At 42.1% G+C, this 17,325-nt stretch overlaps 1 protein-coding gene across 1 annotated transcript in view; it reads right to left on the bottom strand.

The window, feature by feature from the left end:
* kcnt1b (potassium sodium-activated channel subfamily T member 1b) overlaps positions 1-17,325 on the bottom strand; it is a 345,244-nt gene that overhangs the window by 81,270 nt on the left and 246,649 nt on the right. Inside the window, 4 exon segments of the mRNA XM_048613616.1 lie at positions 9,163-9,401; positions 11,766-11,915; positions 15,288-15,396; positions 16,725-16,833. Coding sequence (XP_048469573.1) covers positions 9,163-9,401; positions 11,766-11,915; positions 15,288-15,396; positions 16,725-16,833 — 607 coding nt within the window.

Genomic DNA, 17,325 nt, shown 5'->3' with positions numbered 1-17,325 from the left:
GGATACAAAGATGTCTGTCAATGCTCCAGCAGTTAGTTCTCTTGCCTCCCTCAATATTCTGGGATAGATTCCATCAGGACATGGGTACTTATCTACCTTAATACATTTTAAGACGCACAACACCTCTTCCTTTTTAATAGCAACCTGGCTTATAAATTCGACACTTCCTTCCCTGAGATCATCCACCACCAATTCTTTCTCTTTTGTGAATACCGATACAAAGCTTTTGTTTAGGACCTCACTTACCTCTTCTGGCTCCACATATAGATTCCCTTCTTTGTCCTTGAGTGGGCCAACCCTTTCCCTGGCTACCCTCTTGCTTTTCATATATGTATAAAAGACCTTGTGATTCTCCTTAATCCTGTTTGCTAACGACTTCTCATGACCCTTTTAGCCCTTCTAATTCCTTGTTTAAGTTCTTTCCTACTTTCTTTATGTACTTCAAGGGCTTCGTTAGTTCCCATCCTCCTAAACCTTCTGGATGCTTTCTTTTTTTTTGACCAAGATCATAACATCCCTGGTCATCCAAAGTTCACATAACTTGCCATACCTATCCTTCATTCTCGCAGGAATGTGCCGCTCCTGAACTCTTACCAACTACTGTTTGAAATATTCCCATATGTCCAATGTAGATTTACCCTCAAACAGCCGCCTCCAATCAAACTTCTCTAGTTCCCGTCTAATATCGTTGCGGTTCACCTTCACCCAATTTAACACCTTCACCCAAGGACTGCTGTCATCTTTATCCATGAGTATCTTAAAACTCATGGATGGCCACACCCTGTCCCTCTCCTGGAAGAGGAAGTATGTGTCCACTGCGTCAGGGTTTCCAGGTTTCTGCATACAAGATCTGGTGGGCTTTCCAGTTCCCGATGGTGGGTGGAGGGAGACCCCCATCAAATGTAGATCAAGCACCGGAGGTTTCTGTTCACAGGGCCAGAGAGAGACACATTGGGAGGCACAAGGAAATTGAGCAGCAACACAGGCAAAGGAGGAGAGGGAGACAGCCACATTCTCACAGCTATTGATAGAAACAGATTGGGAACACACATTTACTGACAGGCTTTGATCAGGATGCAGATGAACATCAGAGGGTCCCGCAATATAACTATACCCTGACATCCTCCTCCCAAACCATTGCCCTTCCACACCATCATCCTCCCACTCCATCCCCTTCCTACACCAACCCCCTCCCACACCATCCCCTTCCTACACCAACCCCCTCCCACACCATCCCCTTCCTACACCATTGCCCTCCTACACCATTGCCATCCCACACCATCTCCCTCCCACTCCACTCCTCCCACTCCACTCCCCCCACTCCATTCCCCTCCCACTCCATCATCCTCCTACACCATCCCTCTCCCACTCCATTCCCCTCCCACACCATCTCCCTTCTACATCATCTCTGACACCATCCCCCTTCCACACCATCCCCCTCCCACACCATCACACTCCAGGCGTGGGGATGTTGTGATCATGTTTAATGAACATGCAGGTGTAGTAAATTCTGTAATTTCCAAGTGAAATTGGTTTGAAATACACTTTTACAAATTGTATGAATGAAGTCTATTTTTGGGGTAATTAACCTTGCAGGTATGCTATGATGTGACAGTAATCATATACTAGGGGCTGTGCTGAAAGGTTGGAATTAACGCAACATCCAAGCAGAGAGCTCTACCACCTTACCAGCTGGTATATATTTTCGATAAACACTGTTTAAAGAAAGCATGATGTAAAACATAGAATATAGAACAGTCCAGCACAGAACAGGCCCTTCGGTCCACCATGCGTGTATCAACTATGAAACCATAATAAACTAACCCTCCTGCCTGCACATGGTCCTCTATTCCCTGCCTGTTCATGTGTCTGTCTAAATGCCTCTCAATTGTTATAATCATATCTGATTCTACCACCTCCATGGCAGCACATTCCAGGCACCCATCACCCTCTGTTTAAAAAACAAGCCTCGCACATCACCTTTAAACTTTCCTCCTCTAGCCTTAAACATTTGCTCCCTGGTATTTGACATTTCCAACTTTTTAAAAAGATTTCTTTGTGGGATGTGGGGGCCGCTGGCTGGTCAGTATTTATTCCTTGTCAATAACTGTCCTTGAGAAGATGGTGGTGAGCTACTTTCTTGAACCGCTGCAGTCCATTTGCTGTGGGTTAACCCACAATGCCCTTAGAGAAGGAATTCCAGATTTTGACCCAGCGACAGTGAAAGAACGGTGATGTATTTCCAACTTGGGATGGTGAGTGGCTTGGAGGGGGACTCAAAGGTGGTGGTGTTCACATGTATTGGCTGCCCTTGTCCTTTGAGATGGAAGTGGTCATGGGTTTGGAAGGTGCTGTCTGAGGTTCTTTAGTGGATTTCTGCTGCGCATCTTGTAGACAGTACACAAATGTGCATCCATGGTGGAGGGAGTGGATGCTTGAGGATGTAGTGCCAGACAAGGAGGCTGCTTTGTCCTGGATGGTGTCAAGTATTTTGAGTGTTGTTGGAGCTGCACCCATCCAGGCAAGTGGGGAGTATTTCATCACACTCCTGACTTGTGCTTGGAGATGGTGGATTGGTTTTGGGGAGTCAGGAAGTGAGTTACTTGCTGCAGTGTTCCTCGCCTCTGACCTGCTCTTGTAGTCACTGTATTGATATGGCTAGTCCAGTTGAGTTTCTGGTCAATGCGAACCCCAAAGATGTTGATAGTGGGAGATTCAATGATGGAAACATCAATAAATGTCAATGGGCAGTGGTTAGCTTGTCTCTTATTGGTGACGGTCATAACCTGGTTTTGGGTGGTGTAAATGTTACTTGCCACTTGTCAGTCCAAACCTGGATATTATCGAGATCATGTTGCATTTGAACATGGACTGCTTTAGTGTCTGAGGAGTTACAAATGTGTTGAACATTGTGCTGAGCTTGGGACAAAGACTCTGGCTATCCACACTATCCATGCCTTTCATAGTTTTCTGTACTTGTATCAAGTCGCCCTCAGCCTCCAATATTGTAGTGAGAACAATCCACGTTTGTCCAACCTCTCCTTATAGCCATTACACTTCAATCCAATCCTGGTAAACTTCTTTTGCACCCTCTCCAAAGGCTCCACATCCTGTAGTGTGGAGACGAGAACTGCACATGATACTTCAAACGTGGCCGAACTAAAGTCTTATACAGCTGTAACTTTTATACTCAATGTCCCAACTGATGAAGGTAAGCATGCTTTCTTTGCCACCTCATCAACTTGTGTTGCCACTTTAAGGGAGCTATGGACTTCCACTCCAAAATCTCTCTGTAAATCAATGCTCCTCACAGTCCTGCCATTTAATGTGAAGCCTGGCTTGAGCAAGTCCAATTTTAACCTGGGGGATGGTGTAGGAGATCTAGAACTAGAGGGCACTATCTGTGAATCAGGGCCTTTCAGGAGAGATGTTAGGAAGCACTTCTACACGCAAAGTGTGGTACATGTTTGGAACTCTCTTCCACAAACAGTGGTGGATGCTGGACCAGTTGTTAATTGTAAATCTGAGATAGATTAATTTTTGTTTAGCAAAGGTATTAAGGGAAATGGGCCAAAGGCAGGCAGATGGAGTCGTATCTCACTGCATGGCAGAACAGGCTCAAGGAGCTGAATGACCTACTCCTGTTCCTATATTCCCATCAGTTATAAATGAGTGCTGGATTCATATGCACCCTGATCCTACCAGATAAGGTAATCTAGCCACAGTCTACAGAGAGACACTGTTCATGTAGATTGAGGGGTAGCACTCCACACCAAGCTTGATGTAAGGCAGGGCTTGGATCTCCCATGACCTATTGCAGCTGGGGACCAAACCTGGATTGGGCTAAAACTGGACTTAGAGCAGGTGGCTTTTTTTGGGCAAGACAAGAGATACGCAGGGAAGGGAGCAGGGATCTGAAAATGCCTATAGGCGCATTGAATTCCAGCTGGAATGAAGCATTAAAAGTGGGATATTTTTTATATCAGAATAACACACTTTGCATCTTACTGTAAGGTAACTAGCTGGAGAAGAACAGCACTTGCCAAAGGCCATTCTCTGCCGTTTATCCCCGGCTCCCATTAAAAAAAGAAACTTGCAAAACAAAAATTTGCTTTCTTTAGATATTGATCAAAAAGAGATATATTTCGTAAGCAACAATTTTATGCCCAGTATTTATCAGGCTCAGCACTCTTGCTGCGTATGTGTACAGCGACAAAAGTTTTTTTTAAAAAAATCAATTTCTATTTCCAAATTAATGTTCGCATTACAAATACAGCATAAAAACACTGGATCAGAAAATAATTGTGGCCAAACTACTGATTTGTCACTCTACTTTTAAAATACATGTGCAAAACAGCCAGATACCAGAAACATATTTATCCAGCACTGCATTATAACAGGGAAACACCTATCACTCTCTCTCTGTCTCCTTCATCAGAAACTCTCCCTTACTTCAGTCTATGTGGGACAGCTTGAATCTTCAGTCTCGTACTCTTGACAAAGGAGCAGCGCTCCAAAAGCTTGTGATTTCAAATAAACTTCTTGGACTATAACCTGGTGTCGTGTGACTTTTGACTTCCCCCCCACCGCCCCAGTCCAACACCAATACCTCCATAACATGCTCATACATGCACTCAAATTTCTCTCTCACACCCCACTAACTCATTCTGTTTGTCTTTTTCTGTTCTACCATGCATACTCTTTCTGCATCTCAGGAATTTGGAATAATTTTCCCTGATTAATAAGGGCTTGTGAATAATATTTACTCCAAGTGTACTATAAAAAGGATTCTTTTACTGAAATGCTATAAATTGATGCTTAATTTGACAAAAACATTTTCCTTCAATTTTACACACAAAACATAATAAGTCACTACAGTAAGAATATTCTCACTTCTAATCCAATGAAAAGAACTTGTTTTACTCTCAAATTGGTTACTTTTCTCACTCACGTGAACACCTATTTTAATGACCTGCATTTTCATTATGAATTCATTGATTTGAAAGAACCTGCTAAGAATTTAATATATCCAATTTAAAGATGTTAGGGTTAGTCATTTGGTACAACAGAACTTTAGTATTGCTGAAAAGGACACGTTTTCGAAGCTTTTCATTTGGCCTCATCAGGATGATTCATAAGAAATGTCAAAGTTAAGGAACTTGATTGTTAGAGGCATTGCCATCGAGAATGAACTGGTTAATGATGAGTGGCAATTAACCACCAAGCTCACAGCACCTCTGCTAATCAGAGAACTTGTCAACAAATCAGTGAATGGTCCTGATGCAGTGAAAGGTGAAAGACTTTGACAAAATGTAACGCTTATAGCGTTGTTCAATTATTGGTTGAGAAGTTGCGTGGTATAACCGCTTATTTATTAGCATTAAATATAAATTATTCCAAAAATGGCTCTAAATTAAGTTGAGCATGGTGGATTACTGACATATCAAATTCTCAACATTGAGAAATTACAGTTATGTCATTGACTGTCCAATATCATTAAATCTGCTATTAAATGAAAATTAAGAAATTTGAAAATGAGATTATTTGAATCTAATGATAATTTGGACTATTGAATGGGTGGTTTGCAAATTAAAGCTCAATATCTTTCCTATAACCCAAAATAGTATACTTTATACTGGTAGCATACCTTTGTACTGGTAGCACACCTTTCATAGAATCATAGAATCCCTACAGCGTGGAAACAGGCCCTTCGGCCCAACAAGTCCACACCAAACCTCAGAGCATCCCACCCAGACCCATCCCCCTATAACCCACCTAATCTACACCTCCCTGAACACTACGGGCAATTTAGCATGGCCAATCCACCTAACCTGCACATCTTTGGACTGTGGGAGGAAACCGGAGCACCTGGAGGAAACCCACGCAGACACGGGGAGAATGTGCAAACTCCACACAGACAGTCGCCCAAGGCTGGAATCGATCCCAGGTCCCTGGTGCTGTGAGGCAGCAGTGCTAACTACTGTGCCACCGTAAGGAGAGTTGGTTAGCTCAAATGGTGAGATGCCTTGAGTATGGTATAGGTACAGAATGATGCTCATCGTTCAATGCCTGCATTAGCTGTGCCAGTTCATGGTGGTCTGCCTTTCTCTCCTGGTCCCATACTCGGATGCCCCTCAAACTATAAATAAACAATTGTCTCTCTCTTAATGGACGGAAGTGTCTCCGGTCCTTTGTCATCATAATTAATCACCAAGAGACCTCAATTGGAACACTACATTCAATTCTGGGCACCACATTTTAAATAGAGGAGAAGATGTAGAAGAGAATTATGAAAATTTACTAGAGATATGGACTTAAGTTATACAGAAAGACTGAACAAGCTGGTGGTATTCATTCTCCTTAGTGATTCAAAGGCCAAGAGGATATTTGATAGAGATTGTCAAAATCATTAATGGCTTTGATAGATTAAATAAAAAGAAACTGTTTCTCATGACAGAAGGATTAGTAAGATATAAGGTACTGACAAAAGAACCAAAGGCAACATGAGAATTTTATTTTCCCCGCTGGAAGTTGTTAGAATCTCAAATGCATTGCCTGGCTAAGGTGATGGAATAAATAGTAATTTCTGGAAAAAATAAACAAACAACTGAATGAATACCTGAAGGTTTTTTTAAAAAAAAACAACAGGTTGTGGAGAAAGAGCAGGGGATAGAATTAATTAGAAAGATCTTCCAAAAGGGTCACACAGTTACAATGGGCTGAATGGTTTCTTTCTCTGCTGTATCAGTTTCTAATTCTCTGAAACGAATGTGGACTTCTGGCTGTTTCTTGATTTTAGTGAATATGTAGCCATTTTAAACTAAATTTTGAAGACCAACATTAATGAAGGGTCAAAGAGGGTTTACGTTTGTTGTGCTCATGCCAATAATTAAGGCTTCTATCAAGAATCTCGTTATTTTTTAATCTATATCCTACATCTACCATCATATATATTGATCAATCCAGACTTTGAGTGACGTGTCTCTGTATGTATTATAATTGAGATTGGCTAACTTGGAAATTACTGGGAATCAACTGTGCAAAATTTTGCTTTATCTGGCTCACCGAGGCCCTTCAGTCCATCAAGCCTGCCTTTGCATTCAATACAATCGTGGCTGACCGAACACTTCAATGCCTTTTGCCACTCCATCCGCATAACCCAGTATGCCATTGGTAACCTGAAGGATAAACTTGCTAAATTATTAGGGGATGAATCATCATCAATGGCAAAATCAAGCTTTGGAACTGAAGCCAAAATTCTTCCATCTCCCCTTAATGCTTCCCATCTTTAGAGTTTGTTTTGGAATTGATGAAAATATGCCAACACCAATACTAGCCCAGACTCAATGCTTCATCAGAAAGCTCTCCAGTTCCTATTTGTTACAGTCATCAGTTCTTGCATTAGCCGCATTGTGTTGAATAGTATTTCCAGCACAGGATGTTTATTTTTCAGTCTAGCAGGTCATTTTATTGTTTATTCTCCAGATAAGTTTCCTCACACACCTTTTCATCAAACCTCATCAACGTTTCCCTCTAATACTTAATTTCTCACATGTTTCCCTACTTTCTCTTATGTGCATCCTAGTGTCTTGGCTGTTACCTGTGGGAGTGATTCCTGTTTTAACTATTGTCAGGAATTCCTCTTGAATTTCCTATTGGAATTTACAGTGTTTGAATCTTCCTAACCCCACAAGTAGAAACATCTGCGCTAAGTCTATCCATTTAAACTCTTTCACACTCTTAAAGATTTCAATCAGGTCACTGTGCAGTCTTCCAAACCTGTTCAGTCTTTCCTGGCACGTAATTTCTCGGGTTCAGTATCAACCTAGTGAATCTTTTTTGTGGCTTCCAGTATCCCACTGTCAGATCTAGCTATTTGATAAGGTGGTGATTGTCATTCTCTTTGATTTTAATTAGGCTTTCTGGGATGATTAGTTTTCACTTAAATCATCTTAACGCATCTTTATAGTTCCTTTCATCTTTTCAGCATTCATTCTGTCTTCCACTTAGAATAGAATCATAGAATCCCTACAGTATGGAAGCAGGCCATTCAGCCCAGCTTGTTCACACTGACTGTCCAAAGAGCATCCCACCTCCTGCTCTTTTCCTGTAACCCTGCATTTTCTATAGATGATCCACTTAACCTATACATCCCTGGATACTACGGGCAATTTAGCATGGCCAGTCCACTTAACTCGCATATCTTTGGACCTTGGGAGGAAACCGGAGCACCCGGCAGAAACCCACACAGCCACAGGGAGAATGTGCAAACTCCACACAGACAGTCATGCAACTTAATCTTTCTCCATTCTCCCACCTGCCGTATGAATATTGATGAAGGTTTCTCACGACCTCTGATAACAGTTTAGGTACAAGCCAGAGGTTCATTTTTGAAAATATTGGCAGGATGTGGGTAGTGATGTGCTTAAGGATTTTGTTGGGACGTCTTTGGGTTTCCACGTGGCTGTAGGAACAAGAGGCTGATTTGGAAGTTTGAACATATTACCCTGTGGTGACCAAGGGAAATTGTGGGGCGGAGTACAAGTGATTACAGAATGACCTGGTCTTAATTGCAGAGTGAACAAATTTATAGAAATGGAGTTCAGTGCAAACAAATGTGAAATCTTAGGCTGAAAAATTTGGTTTGGAAGTCATTCTTCACCCAACTTTTGGTTCCTTCCTTGTTTCAAAACAATTGCATTGTGCTTTGCATCATCATTGCCCTTGGTCATTTACCCACTCCTGTCTTTCTCCATTTACCTTGTTCTGTCATGCACCTTTGGCCTCCCTCTTTAAATTTTGCCAGTTCTGACAAAAGTTCATCAACATGTAACACTATCTCTGTTTCCCTCTGTAATGATGCTGCTTGGTATAGAGCATTTCCAGCACCTGTCAATCAGATTTCCAGCATCTGCAGTGCTTTTAGACAAGGATTTGCAGCACTTTTGAATTCTTTCGGTTCAGATATTATCTATGGTAGAAGCTAACCTTCGAACCCCACGCTTGACACCAGCCAGTTTCAACTCGTTAATCTCTCTTTTCTTCTCTTTCACCCCCAGCGGTGATCTGTATTGTGAGCCTTGACCTTTCACTGAGTTTTCTTAGGTGGAAAATAAGGTTCTGAGATTTCAGGGGAATCCATTTCGATGGCTAATCACTCACCCATGCTTGCAATGATGCTGTGGACAGGTAGCCTGGAAGCACCACCAAAGATGCCTTCTGAACTTAGACCCTTCCTTTTTTGCTTCTCTTCCTCTTTGAAGATGAATGCTGAATTTTCTTCCTTTGTAATGTTAATGTAGAAGCAGGTGTCTGAGCTCACCATAATATACCGGGGCCCAGGATTGAGCAAAATGCTTTTGTTATCTTCTCTCTTTGCGCCTATCAGGCAGACACCATACCTGAAGAACAGGAGGAAACCCGAGAAATACTCCATTAGGTTTTGGATATTATTATGTCCTTTGTTCTATTTAAATAAATCATAAATTCCTCATCATAAATGCACCTCCATCAACTTGACCTAGAAACTTGCTAATGTCAGAAATACACTGCATTATCTTTTCTTAAATTAATTCGTGGGATGTGGGCGTTGCTGACTAGGTCAACATTTATTGCATGTGCCTAATAGTCCTGAGAAAGTGGCGATGAGCTGTCTTCATGAACTATTGCAGTCCATGTGTGTAGGTTGACCCACAATGCCAGGGAGGGAATTCCAGGATTTTTGACGCAGCGATATGTGTCCATGTCAGGATGGTGAGAAGTGCGGAAGGGAACTTGGAGGTGGTGGTGTTCCTATGTATCTGCTGCCCTTGTCCTTCTAGATAGAAGTAAGCGTGGATTTGGAAGGTGCTGTCTAAGGATCTTTGGTGAATTTCTGCAGTGCATCTTGTAGGAAGTACACACTGCTATTACTGAATGTGGAGGGAGTGCATGTTTGTGGATGTGATGACAATCAAGCGGGCTGCTTTGTCCTGGGTGGTGTCAATTTTCTTGAATATTGTTGGAGCTGCACCCATCCAGGCAAGCGGGGAGTATTCCATCACAATCCTGATTTGTGCCTTGTAGACGGTTGACAGGCTTTGGGTAGTCAGGATGTGAGTTACTTGTTGCAGGATTCCTAGCCTCTGACTTGCTCTTGCAGCCACTCTATTTATACATCTGGCCTATTCAGTTTTTCATCAACAGTAATCCCCCTGGACGTTGATAGTGGGGGATTCAGTGATGGTAACACTGCTGAATGTCAAGAGATAATGCTTAGATTGTCTCTTACTGGAGATGGTCATTGCTTGGCATTTGTGTGGTATGAGTACTACTGCCCACTTTCAGCCCAAGCCTTGATATTGTTCAGTTTTTGGTGCATTTGAACATGGAATGCTTTAGTACCTGAGGAGTTGCAAAAGGTGCTGAACATTGTGCAATCGTCAGTGAACATCCCCACTTCCAACCTTATAGTAACTGACATGACTTATATTTTTAAAGTGCTTTTAATGTCATACATACCTCAAGGTGCTTCATGGGGTCTTTAGTAAATTATGTACAACACATAGCAAATGAGGAAAGATTAAGTCAGACGACCGAAGGCTAAGAGGTAAAATTTACAGAGGTTGGAGGACCAGGAGACTTTGATCTTGGTTTAAAAAGAAAATTACTTTCAGGACGTGGCCATCATTAACAAGACAAGCATTTATTTCCCAACTTTAGAATCCCTACAGTGTGGAAGCAGGCCTTTAGGCCCATTGAATCCACACTGACCATCCAAACAGCATCTCACCTAGACCCATCCCATCCCTGTAACCCTGCATTTTGCATGGCCAATCCATCTAGCCTGCACATTAGGAGCAATTTAGCATGGCCAATCCACATAGCCTGCACACCTTTGGACTGTGGGTGGAAACTGAAACACCCGGAGGAAACCCACGCAGACACAGAGAGAATGCGCAAATTCCATTCAGACAGTTGCCCGAGGGTGGAATCGAACCCAGGTTCCTGGTGCCGAGAGGCAGCAGTGCTAACTACTGAGCCACTTTAACTGCACTGTGAAGGTCATGGTCGTTTTTCTTGAACCACTGTAGGAGTCTGATACAACTGATTGGCTCTTGGGTCACTTCGGAAGGCCACTAAGAGTAAATCACATTGGTTTGGGACTGGGGTTACATGTAGGTCAGACCAGGTAAAGATGGCAGATTTCCCACCCTAAAGGGATTTAGATATGACAATTGAATATTGGGTTTGGAATACACTGCCTGGAAGTATGGTGGAGGCAGGTTCAACTGAGACATTAAAGACATTATTGCTTGACTCTTCCGAAAGAAATAACGTGTAAGGGTATGAGAGAGAAAACAGGAGACTGGCAATCGGTAATAATCGGTAATAAATGACTCATTTGACAAGTCATTACAAATACAATGGGCTGAATGGCCTCCTTCAGCACCATTAACACTTCTGTGATTCTATGAGCTCATGGTTAACAAAAGTACAGTACTGCAGAAGTTAGAAATCCGAAACAGTTTCAACGTCAATCTTACAGATACCTGCCTTTAAAAAAAAACTTCTGGCCTACTTTTTTAAAAATACAAACTGAATTCAAAATATTACTGTGGGATTTGAACTCATGTTTTTTGGATTACTAGTCCAGCAATAAAGTCATTACATAATCACTCCCAGGGATCAACTGCACTCCAGGTCACTGGCAGTGAAAGTTTAATGTCAAAAACATATGGTTCCACTCAGTTCCCATGACAAATTGTTAATCTAAAAGAACTTACTTCTTGTGAGCATGGAAGGAGGCATAGGTGAAACTTTTCCCTTCGTATTCTCCGAAGAACTTGCTGTCACCGAGTTTGATGTGATAAACCTCATTCCCTGAGCATCGACCGTACATCCTTTGCCATTGTTCAGGGGACTGTTGTCCTTCCCTGTAACCATGGAGATGCAAACCTGCTGTTAGTTTAAATTCTTCGCAAAGCAAGGTGGCCAGGCCATAGGGACAAGGTGAAAGCCAAGGACTACTGTTTTTACTGCTCAGAAATTTCTATTCTCTGGTAGCAGAAATATTTAAGATCAGTAATAAGGAGCTCTCAGCAATCCTGCTTCACTGCACATCATAAACCACATTTTGGGATGCTAAACCATGTTCAGCAGATTTTTATTTTCTTTCTTCATTGTTGCATAGAATAAATGTCACGAACTGAACTGGGTTTGAAAAGCTAATTCATCTCGAGGCTACGTTTCGAGGGATCAATTATACACACCACAGTTGTGCACCTCCAACTAACAGAAATCTCTACTGCGATCAGTTCTTTTAAAATGTTGCTGCATCTGTCTTTTTCAATTAATGGACTTTAAAATACCAAAGAACCTTCTGGATGGCCAGCGATGTAAAAAAATTGCAATCTCCCAGAAGATTATTATGCTGTGAATGTCATACCATGCAGATATCCCCATATGCTGAACTCTTGGTTTGTGACTTGATCACAGGATGCAGCTGATTGAATTCTAAGGGACATTTTTTCTTTTCAACAGATGTGTGCTCCCGGCAGAGAGCATCAGGGAATGATGGTGGGAGATCGTAGCTATATTGTAGCCCCGCCCCAGTGACAACAAGTTCATAATGTCGACTTTTATGGGCTATTCAATTAGTGCAAACTGATCTCTCGCAGGCTTTTCATACAAAAATGATGATTTCCTGCAGTTGTGTAAAACTGGTTATTATTGTAGACTGTCATTCCCAACAGAAAATACAATTGTTGAGTTATATAATGCAATGACAGTTTAACCTTTGAAGTGGCAAGTTGAAATATATGCTTCATGCCTCATTGCAAACCAGGCTATATGAGTTAACCTTTTCTTAAAAAATGTTCTAAATGCGTTATTGTGAAAAGGAAGATAGCAGTACCATGACATACCTCAAATAAAAATGCATCACTTTTCCTCATAGACTACTTTGTAGCTGCCAGCAGTGACTCAGCAGTTCACATTCTCACCTCAAAGGTTCTAGGTTCAAATCCCACTCCAGAACTTGAGTCCAAAAATAAAAGCCGACACCCCAGTGCTCTACTGGGGAAGTGCTGCACTGTCGGAGATGCTTGTCATTTCGCTGAGATGTTAAAAACCAAGAGCCCCTCTCCTCTCTCTGGTGAATGTGGGAAATACTTTAGAACTATTTCAGAAAAGGACAAGGGATTTCTCGTCTGGCGTCATGGCCGATGGCAATCCCTCACTCCCGTAGTGGTCAGAATATGATCTAGTCTTTCCTGTTCAGCTTCTTAAAAACAACTTCTATTTGAAGTGGGTGGTTGGTAAGGCCAGCTTTGTTGCCCATCCCTACTTGTTCCTTGTTCTGGATGGGTTGGTAGGGGCATTTCAGTGGGCAGTAAGGAGTCAACCACAATGCTGTGGGTCTGGAGTCACACGTGGGCCAGTCCAGGTAAGGATAGCAGATTTTCTTCTGTGAAGAACATTAGAACAGGGATGTTACCATGACTGGAGGGTTTGAGTTTTAAGGAGAGGCTGGATAAGCTGGAAACTTTTTCCCCTGGAGCATAAGATGTCGAGGGGTGGCCTTATAGAGGTTTATAAAATCATGAGGGGCATGGATAGGGTGAACAGCAAAGATCTTTTCTCTGGGGCTGGGGAGTTCAAAACTAAAGGGTATAATTTTAAGGTGAGAGGAGAAAGATTTAAAAGGGACTTGAGGAGCAACTTTTTCACAGGGTGGTTTGTATGTGGAACGAACTGCCAGAGGAAGTGGTAGATGTGAGTACAATTACAACATTTAAAAGACATTTGTTTGGGTACATGGATAGGAAAGCTATGGAGGGATATGGGCCAAATGGGACTAGCTTAGATTAGGAAACTTGGTTGGCATGGACGGGTTGGACTGTAGGGTCTGATTCCATTCCATATGACTGATACTATGACTCTGTGATTCTTGTGAATCAAATAGATTTTTTCACAATAATTGACAGTGGACACATAGTTGCCATTTGATCAACTTTCAATTCCAGATTTTGTTGAATACAAATTTCACCATCTGCCATGGTGGGATTTGAACCCAGGTTCCCACAACATTAACCTGAACATCTGGATCACAGTCTCCCCAATACATCACAGTTTAACATCTGTATTCTACCAATATGTTTGTAAAGTGAGTGTGGTTGACAACATAATAATGACCAGATAATCTATCTTTTCTGATATTGATTGAAGAATAGTAATTAGCCAGAACAGCTCCTCCCACCCGTCTTCAAAGCAATTCCATGTGTTCAATTCTTTACATCCACGAGAACAGGTAGATGGGGCCTTGGTTTAACATTTGATCTTAAAGTCAACATCTCCATTGGGGCAGTGCTCCCTCAGCACTGCACTGGAATGTCTTGGCTTATGAGCTCAAGCCCTGGATCTGACTTCAACACAGGGCCATGAGGCTTAGAGGTGGGAGGGCTACCAGTTGAGCCACATCAGCACTGTGCAGTCCGTGGAAGCTTGCTGTGCACAAATTGGCATTCCCTAAATTGTAAAAGTGGTGACACTTCCAAAGTACTTCATTGACTGTAATGCACTTTGAGAAGTGCCTGTGGTCTTTTTTCTATTCATTCAAGGGATGACAGCATCGCTGATTAGGTCAGCATTTATTGCCCAGAGGGCAGTTAAGAGGCCATCACGTTGCTGTGGGCCTGAAGTTACATGTAGACCAGACCAGGTAAGGATGGCAGTTTCCTTCCCTGAAGGACATTAGTGAACCAGATGGGTTTTTCCGACAACTGATTCATGGTCATTATTAGATGATTAATTCCAGATTTTTCTTACTGAATTCAAATTACACCATCTGTCGTGGCAGGATTCGAATGCAGCTCCTCAGATCATTACCTGGGTCTCTGGATTAACAGTCCAGTGATAACATCACTAGGCCATCACTCTGATGGAAGGAGCCAGATAGGTCTCTACTGAGACCATCTCAATAGGGAAAATCCATAATTTAAACAAAAAATCTTGGCTCAAAAGCAAATCCAAAAAAACACCTAAAGAATAAAATAACATGATCCAAAAGTACAAAGAATGGCAAAATAGATTTACGGGGACTTGTCTGAATAAAACAGGACTTCACCTGAACTCTCCAATGTTGCACTATCAATTGGAGATGATAATCTGTACCATTGATTCATCAGTATGGAATTCAACACAAATCCACACACACATTACTGCAGAAACAGGTTAAAACTCTTTTCACAATGCTTCAGACAGAGTAAATCCTTAAGGAGAATGGAAGCAGTAAAAATTTGACTTACTGCCCCCTGGAAGTATGAACCAATAGGGTGATGAGAGTGGAGGTGGAGGGACAGATGCAATTCAAGGCTAACATGGCATACTTAAATTCCTCTTCACACACCACGTGGTCTACAAAGAAACAGAAGTTTTGAAAATAACAATCAGACAAGAAGAAATTTTCGAAATTCACCTGAGGAAGTCAGATTTGCTTAATAAATTCTGAAATGGTCTTTAAAAAAGGAATTCAAACTTCCTATTAAGAGTTGAAAGGCTGACATACCAAGACTTTACCTTTGAAAAACTATTACAAATTGGCAGACCACAAGACAGCTCTCTCATTAGAGTCAGAAGTCACACGACACCAGGTTATAGTCCAACAGGTTTATTTGAAATCACAAGCTTTCAGAGCACTGCTCCTTCATCATGTGAAGTCACGTCCCTGATGAAGGGGCAGCGCTCCAAAAGCTTGTGATTTCAAATAAACCTGTTGGACAATAACTTGGTGTCATGTGACTTCTGACTTTGTCCACCCCAGTCCAACACCGGCACCTCCACATCACGGCTGTCATTAGAGAGAGATGACTGATGGTGAGCTTCAGCATGCTTCAGGTGAAGGGAGAGGTTGAGGAGGCAAGTCCTTCACGATAACCTCAGCTAATGGAAGAATTGAACCCACACTGTTAGCATTATTTTGCATTGTGTACCAACCATCCAGACAGCCAATTGAGCTAACCAACTTCAGGAAAGCATGTTCTCCCTGTGTCTGCTTTGGCCTCCACTGTGTGTTCCAGTTTCCTCCCACAACCCAAAGATGTGCAGGTTAGGTGGATTAGCCATTTGAAATTTCCCCAGGATGTGCAGGTTAGGCAGACTGGCCATGGTAAATGCAGGGTCACAGGAATAGAGAGGGAGGGGAGCTGGGTTTGTGTGGGATGCTCTTTGGTGGGTCAGTGTAGACTCAATGGGCTGAATGGCTTCTTTCCATACTGTGGGGTTCTATGAAAGCTTCTACTGCAACAAAGTACACAAGAAGCGAAATATAGTAAAACTTGGAAATGTTGATCGAGGATCAAACTGGAACTCTGTGTGAAAGCATATGAGACGAGTACGTACTGCTTAAAAGCAATAGGGGGCTCAACTTTTCTTGAATCATTTTTTACTAGCCATGGTCTGATGCAACGATTGCCATTCAACTTGCCGGTCTGTAATGCCTTCAGTGGAACAAACTTGGCACTGCAGCATCAGATGCTTGAAATACAGTCTGACCTGTTATTGATTTCCACAGTAGGCTTCTGATCTTAGGCTTTGAGAGAAAACCACAATACTCAAAAAAAAACACAAACAAAATCAAGTGTAGCAGAGACAAGTGTGAAGCTGCCATGAGCACTTTGGGTCAATTTGAAATCAATTGCAAACCCAGATATGGGAAATGCATAGAGAAGGATACAATATCTCACCTGCAAACTTGACGTGAAACTTGTTTTCAGGCTTCAGAATCTGAACATAAAGGGGGCAATTTGGGGCAAAATCCTTCACAGCCCAAGCTCTCAAGATGGTCTGATGATCCTTCAGTGTGTAAAACAACTTATGTTAGTCGGGCACCAAACAATGAAAATAAACTCTCCAGTGACAAGCCACAGTTTGGGATTCCATTTTCTGGATGTCATAAAATTGCAACCATCCTTGTTGTATAATGTTTTCTGAATTATTCTTTTATTAGTTGAACGACTTTATCAACCTTAATTTCTGTAATAACTTACTCAGAGATAGTAAGAAGTGCCGATGCTGGAGGCAGAGGTAACACAGTGTGGAGCTGGAGGAACACAGCAGGCCAGGCAGCACCAGAGGAGCAGGAAAGCTGACGTTTCGGATCAGAAATTTCTGAAGAAGGGTCCTGACCTGAAATGTCAGCTTTCCTGCTCCTCTGATGCTACCTGGCCTGCTGTGTTCCTGTAATAACTCATTGCTATAACTAGAAAGCTTTTACATGTTCTCTCCCACTATTTCCCTTCCCCCTATACCACTGAGTTCTTTCAATTCTGAGCCCAATCTCTATTT

Source organism: Rhincodon typus, chromosome 28 (assembly GCF_021869965.1).
Source record: "Rhincodon typus isolate 14 chromosome 28, sRhiTyp1.1, whole genome shotgun sequence".
In the NCBI taxonomy this organism is placed as follows: Eukaryota; Metazoa; Chordata; class Chondrichthyes; order Orectolobiformes; family Rhincodontidae; genus Rhincodon; species Rhincodon typus.
Note: the sequence above shows the minus strand (reverse complement) of the source record. Positions and strands in the feature narration are given on the sequence as shown.